The 15,201-nt window shown below is 37.7% G+C and overlaps 2 protein-coding genes across 2 annotated transcripts; both read right to left on the bottom strand.

Moving 5' to 3' along the window:
• Nucleotides 1-6,065: 6,065 nt before the first annotated feature.
• Nucleotides 6,066-7,527, bottom strand: LOC306662057 (protein ILRUN-like). The gene is made up of 2 exons (XM_079141539.1): nucleotides 6,740-7,527; nucleotides 6,066-6,516 (listed from the first exon to the last, which is right to left on the bottom strand). The coding sequence occupies exons 1-2, from the start codon at nucleotides 7,352-7,354 to the stop codon at nucleotides 6,481-6,483; spliced, it is 651 nt and encodes a 216-aa protein (XP_078997665.1). The 5' UTR covers nucleotides 7,355-7,527; the 3' UTR covers nucleotides 6,066-6,480.
• Nucleotides 7,528-13,862: 6,335 nt separating this feature from the next.
• On the bottom strand, nucleotides 13,863-14,869 carry LOC306661306 (transcription initiation factor TFIID subunit 9-like). The gene is given in 2 exon segments (XM_079140188.1): nucleotides 13,863-14,592; nucleotides 14,594-14,869. Coding segments are annotated over 2 exon segments (795 nt in total). The 5' UTR covers nucleotides 14,864-14,869; the 3' UTR covers nucleotides 13,863-14,067.
• Nucleotides 14,870-15,201: the final 332 nt, after the last annotated feature.

Raw genomic sequence — 15,201 nt, 5'->3', positions numbered from 1 at the left:
AATTGTATTTCAAAAAAATGTAGGTTAAAAAAGTTAAATTCCTTAATTTTAGAAGCACATTATCCTGTTACCTATAAAACCATGACAAAATAATACAAAAGACCTACTAAAGTTTCAGCACAAGATTTATTTTTTCATAGGGTTGTCTTTTACTTATTGGTAGGAGGCCTACTTGAATTGTTGTTAGCTGAATTAATTTTTTTATTGTCCCATGGCATTCTGAGCTTACATATGGTGCTCAACAGATATTTTGATTTATTGGTTGATTCTTCATTCTCTAGTACAACTTATAAATTATTGAAAAAATGTGCAGACCCAACACTTAAGAAGCAAAAGAGACTTGAGAATGAATGGAAATTTAAGGAGAAGGTAAGAGATACACTCAATAACGTATCTTCTGATTGGCTTCTCAACAAGCATCATCCTGCTTTCACTGTAGTACATATTCCTCAAATTAAAGTGCAATTGTAGGTACATCTCATACTGAACCTTTCAGAAACACAAGTCACACACAAAATGCTGTAGGCATGTTTTCTCAGCAATTATTTCTGTTCATTCCCTGGAAAGCAATTCTGTTTGGCTCAGCTGGTTTCTATCACTCAGAGTTTGAATTCTTATCCTTAAACTCAGAATTATATTCTGATTTTATTTATACCTAGTTCTTATTAAATGGGTACAATGAGTATGCATCATTCCTTTATCTCCTCAGATTTTTTTTTTTTTTTTTTTTTGGTGACAGTGTTAATGACTGCTATGAAATACAGTTGACTCTCATATCCACACAAATTTTTTTTAAATTTATTTTTATTGTAAATGGGATACATGTTGTTTCAGTTTGTACATGGAGTAACAGCATACCATTTGCATATTCATATATTTACATAGAGTAATGATGTTTGATTCATTCCGTTATTTTTTTCCTTCCCCCCCACCCCTCCCACCTCTCTTTTCCCTCTATACAGTCCCTCCTTCCTCCATTCTTGTCCCCCTCCAACCCCCCATTAAATGTCATCATCCACTTATCAGTGAGATCATTCCTCTTTTGGATTTTTGAGATTGGCTTATCTCACTTAACATGATATTCTCCAATTTCATCCATTTGCCTACTAATGCCATAATTTTATTATTCTTTATAGCTGAGTAATATTCCATTGTATATATATATACCACAGTTTCTTTATCCATTCATCAATTGAAGGGCATCTAGGTTGGTTCCATAGTCTGGCTATTGTGAATTGAGCCGCTATGAACATTGATTCCACACAAGTTTGATTTCAGGATCCCTGCAGGTACAAAAATCTGTGAATATACTCAAATCCTTTATATAAAATAGCACAGTATTTACATATAAGCTGTGCATATCCTTTCATTCAATTTACATCATTACTAGATTATTTATAATACTTAACACAAGGCACATGCCATGTAAATTGTTGTTTTAATGCATTGTTTAGGGAATAGTAACAAGAAAAAAAGTTTGTACATGTTTGGTACAGATATAATGTTTTTTCTAGAATATTTTCAATCTTTGATTGGTGGCATCTGTGCATATGTAACTCATGGATAAAGAGGGTTGACTATCTAAATCTGTGTGTATGTGTTCCTTCTGTACATTTTAAGAAATGTACATTTTACATATAAGAAAAAGGAAATATAAAGAATTTACTTGGGGGTCTCTACTATAGAGCAATAGTAACAAAAATGGCATGGTATTGGCACCAAAATAGACAGGTAGACCAATGGTACAGAATAGAGGACACAGAGACATACCCACATTAAGTACAGTTATCTCATATTAGACAAAAGTGCCAAAAACTTAAAATGGAGAAAAGATAGCCTCTTCAACAAATGGTGCTGGCAAAACTGGAAATACATATGCAGTAAAATGAAATTAAACCCCTATCTCTCATCCTGTAGAAAACTCAGCTCAAAATGAATCAAGGATCTAGGAATTAGACCTGAGACTCTTCACCAAATAGAAGAAAAAGTAGGCCCGAATCTCCATCACATTGGCTTAGGACCACACTTCCTTAACAAGACCCCCATAGTGCAAGAAATAAAAGCAAGAATCAGTAAATGGGGCAGACTCAAACTAAAAAGCTACAATAATGTGGGAAAAGACCCTACAGTGTGAGAGAAAATCTCTTCCACACACACCTCAGAGCACTAATCTCCAAAGTTTATAAACAACTTAAAAAACTTTACACCAAAAATACAAAGAACCCAATCAATAAATGGACTAAGGAACTGGGCAGACATTTCACAGAAGATATATAGGTGATCAACAAATATATAAAAAAGTGCTCATCATCCCTAGTAATTAGAGAAATGCAAATTAAAACCACCCTAAGATTTCATCTAACTCCAGTTAAAATGGCTATTATCAAGAACACAAGCAATAATAAATGTTGGTGTGAATGTGGGGAAAAAGGCATGCTCATACATTGCTGGTAGAGTTGCAAATAGGTGCAGCCTCTCTGGAAAGCAGTATGGAGATCCCTCAGAAAACTTGAAATGGACCTACCATTTGACCCAGCTATCCCACTCCTTGGCCTATACCCAAAGGACTTAAAATCAGCATACTACAGTGATGCAGCCACAGCAGCTCAAGTCACAATTGCTAGATTGTGGAACCAACTGAGGTACCCTTCAATTGATGAATGGATAAAGAAACTGTGGTACATATAACTGTGGTACATATACACAATGGAATATTATTCAGCCATAAAGAAGAATAAAATTATGGCATTTGCTGGTAAATGGATGAAGCTGGAAAATATCATGCTAAGTGAAATAGGCCAAGCTCAAAAAACCAAAGACTGAATGTTTTCTCTGGTAAGTGAATGATGATATATAACAATGGGAGGCTGGGGAGAGAAAAGAATAAAGGAACTTTGAATGGTGTAGAGGAAAATGAGGTGGGAGGGAGTGGGGGACAGAAAGAGGTAGAATGAAACAGTATTATCCTATGTATATGTATGATTACATGAATGGTGTGAATCTATACTGTGTACAACCACAGAAATGAAAAATTGTACCCCATTTGTGTACAATGAATCAAAATTCAGTCTGTAAAAATAAAAAAGAATTCAAAAAAGAGTTTACTTGGGGGTAATAATTATCCAGCATTTTAATAGGTCCATATAATTGTCATTCATCCTAGAGTTTTTGAATGTTCCATGAAACAGTAAGTTAGAGACTTGATGAAATTCAGTTCCCTTGTAATGAGATAGTTCCTTTCCTGTCTAGTAAACTTGTTTTTTTTTTTTTGATAGTTTTTATTATTTTATTTTAGCTGAAATAATTTTATTTTAGAGATGAAAGAAAAGCTATTTCAGGATCTAATAATTTAAAGCAAGCAGCTGTACACAGATAACAAAAGAAATAACTTGTTATAGCTCAACACACTGCATCCAAAACAGAGGCATGAGACAATACATATTTATGCAGCATTAAAAGAAAATGAAAAATATAGTGTAGGGCAGGGGGAGGGATGGAGGGAAAAATGGAAATAAAACATCAGTTTCCTAATACTTCAAATGTAGTGCATTAGAGTAAGAATGGTAAGAAGAGAAATAACAGGTCTGTATTCCTGGTAGAACTTCTTTCAATGGTAACCAGTTTGAGTATCTTCTGGAGTTACTGAACTCAGACTTTAAACTCTCTAAATACAAACAATGAATAATATGATACATTTCTTTTTATAATAAATTATGGTACAAGTTTTATGAAAATCATATGTACTGACCAATGCTAAAATTTTCTGTATTCTGAATCATAAACTATAGTTAACAATGTACTAAATATTTAAATTAAAAATTTACATTTTAGAAAACATTTAGGAATATGTAACCCTTTAGGGGCTGCCTATTGGGACATACTCTCTTGAGGACTGATGGCTCCTGCATCCTGTGCAGCTGGCTGGTTCTGGGTGGGGTGGAGCAGTGTAGGTAGGTGACTCATTTATCACCAGCATTGCCAGACATGGCTCAGGCGACTGGCACGGTGAAGCTCTGGACCTTCGAGAACATTTTTGAACATCCATGGGAAACTGTTATAATAGCTGCAATGCAGAATTGCTGAAGTCCTAAGAACTCAGAGTTGATGTGCTGGAGAGACATATAGATACCTCTGGAACACTGTGCAGTAACACTTCTCCTTTAATTTGAACTTTATGATTCAGGTGCTATACTGTGGACTAGTTATATTAATTAAACAAAGTCATTACCTGAGTTTTTCAGCATTCTTAAAAGAACACTTAGACTTAAACAGAACAACAGTTCACATATTTACTATTTTCACATGTAACTTATGAATTGCCATTTGTCAAAACCCTGGTTTTGTAATTCCTAAGGCATGACATGTCAGGTTATTTGAATATAATTACACTCTAAGGTAACTGTTCACAAAATATCTGTTTTACATAAAAAGTTGTATATCATTTGAAAGTACTCAAATGATGTCTTCATGTGAACCATACATTGCAGGTACTTAAAGTTTTTAATTACATGATATTGGGACATTTTGAAATAAAAAGAATAATGGAGGGGGTGGACAGGCCCAAACTAACCTCTGAGTTAAGTGTACAGCATGCTTTATTTATGAGATATTCTTGTTTTTATTATTCCAGAGTGCTTGCAAAGTAAAAAATGATCCAATAAACATATCTTGTTTAAAAATATATGAATATTTAGGTACTGAGACTGTATTAGAAATTTTGAACTATGTAAATAAGCTCAGTATTGATACATGGAAAGGAGTATTACTGAGAAATATGTAGCACAGAAGAGACAGTTCTGACACAGCTTTCTGACAGCTCTTAAAGATTTTTTTTATTGTAAAAAAATGGGATACATGTTGTTTCTCTATTTGTACATGGAGTCAAGGCATACCATTTGTGTAATCATAAATTTATATAGGGTAATGTTGTTTGATTCATTCTGTTATTTTTTCCCTTCCCCCCACCCCTCCCACCCTCTTTTCCCTCTATACAGTCCTTCCTTCCTCCATTCTTACCACTCTCCTTATCCCTAACCCTAAACCTAACCCTAACCCTAACGCTAACCCCTCTCACCCCCCATTATATGTCCTCAACCGCTTATCAGTGAGATCATTTGTCCTTTAGTTTTTTGAGATTGGCTGATCTCACTTAGCATGACATTCTCCAATATCATCCATTTGCCTGCAAATGCCATAATTTTTTCATTCTTCATGGCGGAGTAGTATTCCATTGTATATATATGTCACAGTTTCTTTATCCATTCATCAACTGAAGGGCATCTGGGTTGGTTCCACAATCTGGCTATAGTGAATTGAGCAGCTATGAACATTGATGTGGCTGTATCTCTGTAGTATGCTGATTTTAAGTCCTTCGGGTATAGGCCAAGGAGTGGGATAGCTGGGTCAAATGGTGGTTCCATTCCAAGCTTTCTGAGGAATCTCCATACTGCTGCTAATTTGCAACCCCACCAGCAATGTATGAGTCTACCTTTTTCCCCACATCCTCACCAACACCTATTGTTGCTTGTGTTCTTGATAATCGCCATTCTAATTGGGGTGAGATGAAATCTTAGGGTAGTTTTGATTTGCATTTCTCTTATTACTAGAGATGTGGAACATTTTTTCATATATTTGTTGATTGCTTGTACATCTTCTTCTGTGAAATGTCTGTTCATTTCCTTAGCCCATTTGTTGATTGGATTATTTGTATTCTTGATGTAGTTTTTTGAGTTCTTTATATATTCTGGAAATTAGCACTCTATTTGAAGTATGAGTGGCAAAGATATTCTCCCACTCTGTAGGCTCTCTCTTCACATTACTGATAGTTTCCTTTGCTGAGAGAAAGCTTTTTAGTTTGAATCTATCCCAGTTGTTGATTCTTGCTTTTATTTCTTGTGCTATGGGAGTCCTGTTAAGGAAGTCTGCTCCTAAGCCAACAAGGTGAAGATTTGGACCTACTTTTTCTTCTATAAGATGCAGGGTCTCTGGTCTGATTCCAAGGTCCTTGATCCATTTTGAGTTGAGTTTTGTGCAGGGTGAGAGATAGGTTTTTTTTTTTTAATAAAAAAAAAAAAAAAGAGGGGAAGAAAGGGGACAAATTGACATGTGCTCCAAGCTACAACCTCTCTGTAGGCAAAATAATTTTTGTTTAAAAAGATGGCTTATTTTCCCCCATTGAAAAATGTCTCCCCTTCCCGAGTGACCTAAAGACTTGGTAGACTGACACCTAATTAACAAAACCCAAGGTGGCTGCACGGGTTTCTTCTTGGTAGCCTCAACACCATTCCTGGGATTCAGCATTCACACATGCATACTGAGTTTACTCAAAACTAGTCTGTTCTGCTTCTTCCTCTTCTTCCAGGAGGGGGGTCAGAGCCGGAGGTCCCAGCGATGTGGTCTGCAATCCAGAGGAACCCCTTGCCCTCCCCCCAAAGTCGGGCCTTCTGTCTTTTGTTAATTTTTCTTCTTGCTCACACCCGTTTAAGACTGGCCGAAGGGGTAAGGCCCGTGGAGCCCCTTACTGTAAGTCACTGCTGATAAGTTGTTTGCGTGACTGCTGGGGGACAGATTTACAGAGTTCTGTGAGAGTCTATTCTGATCTTGCTCGGTTTGGTCAGGAGCAGGAGCCCATGTGTTTTTGCTGATCTAGTCGAACCCGGAACCCCCAGGGTCTTTTAAGTTGTTTTCATCTGATTGTCGGCTCTTTTGGGGAGGCAAACGGGTTGAAGTTTCCTTCTACCTTGCGATGAGGCTGCGTGTTGAACTCCGTTTCAAAAGATGACAGCTGCTGCGTTACTCCTAACAGTCCACCCACCTCCACACTGAGAATCACCCAGATGACATCGCTATAGTAGAGTCCTGTAGCAGTGCACATCTGCCACTGTCCCTGATACATTCCTGCTCTGCTGGGGCTGCACATCTGGACGCTGACATCCGCAATCTCTTGTGGCTCTAATGATCGCACCATCACCATGTTCACAAGTCCAAACTGGTCTCCCCCGACATACTTAAGACAAACCCCTGGAGGCCAGGCCTCTGCCCCAGAATTCTGGATCCGCCATGTTTTTATAAACTGAGTATCAGGAGGTATTGACTCCCCTTCTCCTATGGTAACATCTTCAACAAAGGACATGGAGGGCACACTGATGTTTGGGCTCTCAAAGTCGTAATAGGCGCCGATTGCCGCTTGTAAGTTCCAGATGGTCATGTCCAGGAAGAAGGCGCAGCCGGCCGGGTTGAGCTGGAAGCCGAGCAGCCACTGGAACTCGGAGATGAGCACGTCCTTGTCGGTGGTGCCCAAACAGCTGAACTTCTGCATCAGCTCCAGGTCCAGATCCACGTCCATGCCCTCCATGGCGGGGGCCGGACACCCGCTTCCCCGTCTGCTCACTACCGAGCCGAGCCGCGGCTGCGCCGCCAGGCCCGGGGACCAGAGGGGGCCCGCTGCTAGCCGGCGCCTCGACCCCGCTCCTCTGAGGTAGGCCCCGGGCCTCTCACCGCCTCATAGGGGGAAACTCATTCAGCCACTCACTCTCCGGCTCCCCCCTCCCACCGCCCCCAACGCCGCCACCTCCGCCGCTGCCGCCTCTCGCTTCTCCGCCACCTCCGCCTCCTCCCGCGCCTTGCCCACTGCGCCGATAGGGGTTTAATTTCATTCTGTTGCATATGGTTTTCCAGTTTTCCCAGCACCATTTGTTGAAGAGGCTATCTTTTCTCCATTGCATATTTTTGGAACCTTTGTCTAGTATGAGAAAATTGTATTTATTTGGGTCTGTGTACATGTTCTCTATTCTGTACCATTGATCTACCTGTCTATTTTGGTACCAATACCATGCCGTTTTTGTTACTATTGCTTTGTAATAGAGTTGAAGATCTGGTATTGCGATATCCCCTGCTTCGCTCTTTCTACTGAGGATTGCTTTAGCTATTCTGGGTTTTTTATTCTTCCAAATGAATTTCATAATTGCTTGCTCTATTTCTGTAAGGTGCATCATTGGGATTTTAATTGGAATTGCATTGAATCTGTATAGCACTTTAGGTAGTATGGCCATTTTGACAATATTAATTCTGCCTATCCAAGAACATGGGAGATCTTTCCATCTTCTAAGGTTTTCTTTAATTTCTTTCTTTAGTGTTCTGCAGTTCTCATTGTAGAGGTCTTTCACCTCTTTTGTGAGATTGATTCCCAAGTATTTTATTTTTTTCAATGCTATTGTGAATGGGGTAGTTTTCCTAATTTCTCTTTCTGAAGATTCATCACTTATGTATAAAAATGCATTGGATTTATGAGCATTGATCTTGTAACTTCTACTTTACTGAATTCACTTATGAGTTCTAAAAGTTTTCTGATGGAATTTCCAGGTTCCTCTAAATATATAATCATGTCATCAGCGAATAGGGATAGTTTGAGTTCTTCTTTTCCAATACGTATCCCTTTAATTTCTTTGGTTTGTCTAATTTCTCTGGCTAGAGTCTCAAGGACGATGTTGAATAGAAGTGGTGAAGGAGGGCATCCCTGCCTTGTTCCAGTTTTTAGGGGGAATGCTTTCAGTTTTTCACCATTTAGAATGATATTGGCCATGGGCTTAGCGTAGATGGCCTTTACAATGTTAAGGAATGTTCCCACTACCCCAATTTTTTCTAGTGTTTTGAGCATGAAGGGATGCTGTATTTTATGAAATGCTTTCTCTGCATCTATTGAAATAATCATGTGATTCTTAACTTTAATTCTGTTGATATGGTGAATGACATTTATTGATTTCTGGAGGTTGAACCAACCTTGCATCCCTGGGATAAAACTCACTTGATCGTGGTGCACTATCGTTTTAATATGTTTTTGTATGCGATTTGCTAAAATTTTGTTGAGAATTTTTGCGTTGATGTTCATTAAGGATATTGGTCTGAAATTTTCTTTCCTTGATGTGTCTCTGTCTGGTTTAGGTATCAGGGTGATATTGGCTTCATAGAATGAGTTTGAGAGGGTTCCCTCCTCTTCTATTTCATGGAATACTTTGAGTATTGGAATGAGCTCCTCTTTAAAGGTTTTGTAGTACTCGGCTGAGAACCCATCTGGTCCCGGACATTTCTTTGTTGGTAGGCTTTTGATGACCTCTTCTATTTCGTTGCTTGAATTGATTTATTTAAGTTGTGTATGTTCTCCTGGTTCAGTTTAGGTAATTCATATGTCTCTAGAAACTTGTTGATGTCTTCAAGGTTTTCTGTTTTGTTGGAGTATAGATTTTCAAAATAGCTTCTAATTATTCTTTGTATTTCACTCGTGTCTGTTGTGATATTTCCTTGTTCATTCCGAATTTTAGTAATTTGAGTTTTCTCCCTCTTTCTCTTTGTTAGTGTGGCTAAGGGTTTATCAATTTTGTTTATTTTTCAAAGAACCAACTATTTATTTTGTTAATTTTTTGTATTGTTTCTTTTGTTTCAATTTCGTTGATTTCAGCTCTGATTTTAACTATTTCCTGTCTTCTTCTACTTTTGGTGTTGGTCTGCTCTTCTTTTTCTAGGGCTTTGAGCTGTAGTGTTAAGTCGTTTATTTGTTGATTTCTACTTCTTTTGTTGAATGCGCCCCATGAAATAAATCTTCCTCTAAGTACTGCTTTCATAGTGCCTCAGAGATTTTGATATGATGTGTCTTTGTTCTCGTTTACTTCTAAGAATTTTTAAATTTCCCTCCTGATGTCTTCTGTTATCCATTCATCATATAATAGTGTATTATTTAATCTCCAGGTATTGGAGAAGTTTCTATTTTTTATTCTGTCATTTATTTCTAATTTCAATCCATTATGATCTGATAGAGTACAAGCTAGTATCTCTATCTTCTTGTATTTGCTAACAGTAGCTTTGTGGCATAAGACATGGTCTATTTTAGAGAAGGATCCATGTGCTGCTGAGAAGAAAGTGTATTCGTTCTTTGTTGGATGGTATATTCTATATAAGTCGGTTAAGTCTAAATCGTTGATTGTGTTATTGAGATCTATGGTTTCTTTATTCAATTTTTGTTTGGAAGATCTATCCAGTGGTGAGAGAGGTGTGTTAAAATCACCTAGTATTATTGTGTTGTGGTCTATTTGATTTCTAGAATTGAGAAGGATTTGTTTGACGTACATGGATGAGCCAATGTTCGGGGCATAGATATTTATGATTGTTATGTCTTACTGATTTATGCTTCCCTTAAGCAGTATGTGATGTCCTTCTTTATCCCTTCTGACTAGTTTTAGCTTGAAGTCCACATTATCTGAAATGAGGATGGATACTCCAGCTTTTTTGCTGTGTCCGTGTGCATGGTATGTTTTTTCCCATCCTTTCACCTTTAGTCTATGGGTATCTCTTTCTTCTATGAGATGAGTCGCTTGCAGGCAGCAAATTGTTGGATTTTTCTTTTTATTCCAATTTGCCATTCTATGTCTTTTGATTGATGAGTTCAGGCCATTAACATTCAGGGTTATTATTGTGATATGATTTGTATTCCCGGTCATTTTACTTATTTTTGTTTTTTGACATGATTTGGTTTCTCCTTTATTTGGCTATTCCTTTAGGCTAGTTCCTTTAGTTGCCGATTTGCATCATTGTTTTTCATCTGTTCCTCATGGAATATTTTGCTGAGAATGTTCTGCAATGCTGGCTTTCTTTTTGTAAATTCCTTTAGCTTTTGTTTATCATGGAAGGATCTTATTTCATCGTCAAATCTGAAAGTAAGTTTTGCTGGGTATAAGATTCTTGGTTGGCATCCATTTTCTTTCAGGGTTTGGTAAATGTTGTTCCAGGTCCTTCTAGCTTTTAGGGTGTGGTTTGAAAAATCTGCTGATATTCTTATTGGTTTCCCCCTGAATGTAATTTGATTCTTTTCTCTCGCGGCCTTTAAAATTCTGTCTTTATTTTGTATGTTAGGTATTTTCATAATAATGTGCCTTGGTGTGGGTCTGTTGTAATTTTGTGTATTTGGAGTCCTATAAGCCTCTTGTACTTGGTTTTCCATTTCATTCTTCAGATTTGGGAAATTTTCTGATATTATTTCATTGAATAGATTGTTCATTCCTTTGGTTTGTTTCTCTGTGCCTTCCTCAATCCCAATAATTCTTAAATTTGGCCTTTTCATGATGTCCCATAATTCTTGTAGAGTCTGTTCATGATTTCTTATCATCTTCTCTGTTTGGTCAACTTTGTTTTCAAGATTAAATATTTTGTCTTCAATATCTGAGGTTCTATCTTCCAGGTGTTCTATCCTATTGGTTATGCTTTCTATGGAGTTTTTAACTTGATTTATTGTTTCCTTCATTTCAAGGATTTCTGTTTGTTTTTTTTTAAGTATCTCTAACTCTTTATTGAAATGATCTCTTGCTTCCCGTATTTGCTCTTTTAACTGTTGATTGGTGCGATCATTTAATGCCTGCATTTGCTCTTTCATCTCCTCCTTCAATGCCTGCATTTGCTCTTTCATCTCCTCGTTTGCTTCCCTGATTGTTTTAATTATGTACATTCTGAACTCCCTTTCTGACATTTCTTCTACTGTGCTGTCATTGGGTTTTATTGATATAGTATCTAGGTTTGTTTGGGACATTTTCTTCCCTTGTTTTCTCATATTGGTCAGATGTCAGTGGGACTCTGAGATATTGCAGATTTCCTCTATTGGCTTATATTGTCCCTGTAGATTTCCAGTGTATCACTTCTCAGCCTTCAGTAGCCTGAAGTCTTGGAGGAACTTGATAATGCAGTGCTTCGGAAGAAAGCTGCCCCCACCCCGCTACTGGTTCCAGGGCTTGGAGCTGGCTCTGTGCGGAAAGGCTCTCACTGGGGGGCCTGCTCCAGGAAGCTGGCCCTGTGATAGGAGCCCACCGCTGGAGTGAGCAGGGCTACCTGGAGAAGACCCTAGCTGCCCTGCCCTGCTTGGATAAATCGCCCCTATCCGGGCCTGCCGTCCAGGTCGAGCTTCACCTGGTGGGGGAGACTCACCCCGTGGCTCTATTTTAGTCCGAGCCTCTCAATGCCTCCCTTTCTTGAATTCTGGGTCCTGGAGCGACTGGAGATGCAGTCACCCTCTAGTTCGCCATCTTGGATCGCCTAGTAAACTTGTTTAAAATGACAGCGATGTGAATTGTATATCAATTGTTAAAAATCCATCTAAATACTAGTGATATTGTTTATGTGTGGGTATGAATATAGGTATATATATATATTTTTTTTAAGCTAAAGACAACCAAATCTATTATTGATATTTTTATTTCTCAAAATCAACATTATAAAGTCCAAAATCTGGGCTACATTTCACATTTGCTTTCCTACTGTGTGCTTACCAACCAGAATCCCCTCCCCCAAGTACAATTTAAATAAATCTTATCCTGTTACAAGGAGATGATTATTTTCCTGATTTTCAAGGTTATCTGGCTGACAAAAATCACCTTGAAAACCAAAGTGTGAATTTATTTCATCAAAATAAAAGCAGAGATTTTCAACTGAGAATATAATTTTCACAAGTAGTGATCGGATCATAGATTATAACCACAAATGCTACTTGTACATAAAAATCAAGAACCTGTGATATGACAGTATGTATTCAAAAAGCAACTACTGCATGCTCTTATATGGCACAAAATAGTATTGAATTACATGTAATGGTACAGTTCACTATGGAGTGTGGGTGTTTTGGTTGGTTTTTCTTTCTTTTTTTCTTTTTCCTTTTTTTTTTTTTTTTTTTTTGTTACAGGCAATTTACCACTGAATCACATCTCCAAGCCCTTTTTACTTTTCATTTTGAGGCAGGAACTCACTAAGTTGCTTAGGGCTTCGCTAAGTTGTTGAGGTCAGTCTTGAACTTGTGATCCTCCTGTTTCAGCCTCCCAGGCTTTTGGGATTATAGATGTGTGCCACCCCACCCAGTGGCACATGGTCTTTATTCCCCCACAGCTTGAAATGACAGGGTTACTATAAATTGTCCTCTTAAACCAACTTTTGGGAGATAAATACTGTAATTAAATAAGAAATCAAAATACTTATTAATAAGTCAGGAGCAATCAAAATAGTTTTTCCCTTATCTGAATTGTCTCCTGATAGCATCTTTCTCCTTCTGTTATCACCTACAAAATATTAACAAGCCCTGATTCTTCAGAGTCACTTGCCAAGTCAGTGTTTATATTGGTAGGTGTGTATGAGACCAAGCATCCCTGCTGCTAGGGCACCAAGGCAGGCAGGGCCAGGAAGGTAACAGTTTTATTTTGAGCAGGGGCACAGTATATATTATTTTTTTCAAATAAAATATGGGGTCAAACTCTGTAATATCACACTATAGTGATTATTGTGGTATATTATGCAGATAGATCCAAACTAACCTCTGCATCTATATTAGTGATTTTCAACCCACTGCAATTTTGCCTCTTATGGACATGTGGAAATACCTGGAGACAGTTTTGGTTGTTAAAGCCTTGGATGGGAGAAGTGCTACTGGGAGTGCACTACTAATGGCACCTAATATATTAGGGCCAGGATGTTGCTAAACATCCTGCAAGCCATAGGACAACCCCCACATTGAACTAGAATGCTAATGGTGCTGAGGTTGAGAAACTCTGATTTCAGGATCATACTTTATATTCTCATTCATAACTATATTTAACACTGTATGTTAGACATTTTCTCATGTCAATGCTTAGTTTTACCTTATCTCTTTGTATTTAGTTCAATTTTTAACGAGAAATGACTTCTGAATTTTATCTAAACATTTTCTATTGAAATAAGCACATTTCTTTTAATCTATTAATCATGTATGCCATGAAGAGATTTGCTAATGTCAAGTCATGCTTTTAATTCTCAGATAAGTCTTACATAATAAACATTTTTTTTTCAATGAACAACTTTATTTTTTACATATAAAGGCTGATGAAAAACCATTACTGGTCCTATTAAAGAAAATTCAACATTTCAATTGAGAAGAATAGTAACTATTTACTCATTAAATACTACTTAAATTTTCTAACACAGAACTTGTAAACATCAGCATGCTTCTTTAATTTCAGTACAATGGATTCAAGACCAAGTATACAGGTTACATGCATCAAAGCCAGATTACAAATTATCATAGTCATCATCATCATCATTGTCATCATCATCATCTTCACGTTTTCTTTTCAATGCAATTGATGATTTATTGGCAGTATTTTGTGATGATACCATATTAGTGGTAATAAGAATGTTTTTGGACCCAATCAATGATGGATTAATCAGAACATTCTGAACTGCTGATGTTGCAGGAATTGAGGCTTTTACAGCAGGGGACTGTGAAGCAGGCATCTGTACTGTAAACCTTTGCCCTGTTAGAGACATTGGAGTCCCTACTTTAGTTGAAACAGACATGGTTTGTGGGGTTGGGGTGCCTAGTGTGGGAGTACTTGGTCTGCTAGTAACTGAACCAACACTTAACCGTGGAACTGTTATTCTTCCTGCAGAAGTAGATGCTTTTTTCTGTAAAGACTTGAGCCTATAGTTTGGAGCTGTTAAGCAATATCTATCAGGAGGCAATCTAGGACCTGAATATGGTTTGATCAATGACAAAGGGGTATGATTTCTTTGCCTTGCAATATCTAATAAAAAAATCTCTTGGGGGAGGAGAGGTAAAAGACTGGTCAGCTCGACATTGGATTGCCAATCGCACATCATCTGCATCAACAGTAGCTTTCTTAGCATGGCTGGAATAAATTTTAGCATCATCTAGAATTGTGGTCACATAGCGGAAGGCAAATTCCAACATCTGATTTATAACTCTTGGCTCATATTTTGTAATCCCCATATCCTTCAGGATTTGTGCCATCATCTGTGCATCTTTCGGCATGCTCTTGGGAGAAGCCATCTTGCCAGACTCCATGATATCCGATGATCAAACTTCTTGAGCTAAATCACCCACATTAATGTATTTCAGTCCTGATCTTGATGCAAGTTCTTTGCCTAGTGTAGTTTTTCCAACCCCTGGAGTACCGAAAGCCAAACAACAGATCTGAAAAAATGAAGCAGACCGCAAGGAGGAGAGCGGATCCGTCTACCCCTCTCAGCCTCACCAAAGAGCGACTCATAATAAACATTTTTTAATTTCCAAAACAATTTCTTTTTTTAACTGACTCTTTGGTAGTAGTTTGTATTTTTTCAGATTCTTTGCATTTTCCAATCTTTCTAAGGACAATAATTAGACATTTTTAGAAGGTCTCT

The sequence above is a fragment of the Sciurus vulgaris genome (assembly GCF_902686455.1).
Source record: "Sciurus vulgaris genome assembly, chromosome: 5".
Taxonomy (NCBI): domain Eukaryota; kingdom Metazoa; phylum Chordata; class Mammalia; order Rodentia; family Sciuridae; genus Sciurus; species Sciurus vulgaris.
The sequence above is the reverse complement of the archived record's forward strand: the minus strand, read 5'-3'. Positions and strand labels throughout refer to the sequence as shown.

Excerpts from the sequence above, each read along its gene's own strand:
- LOC306662057 (XM_079141539.1), bottom strand. The coding sequence starts at position 7,354 with ATGGAGGGCATGGACGTGGATCTGGACCTGGAGCTGATGCAGAAGTTC. Across the intron at positions 6,517-6,739 it reads ACACGCAGCCTCATCGCAAG|GGGCTCCACGGGCCTTACCC; the intron begins GTAGAAGGAAAC and ends ACTTACAGTAAG.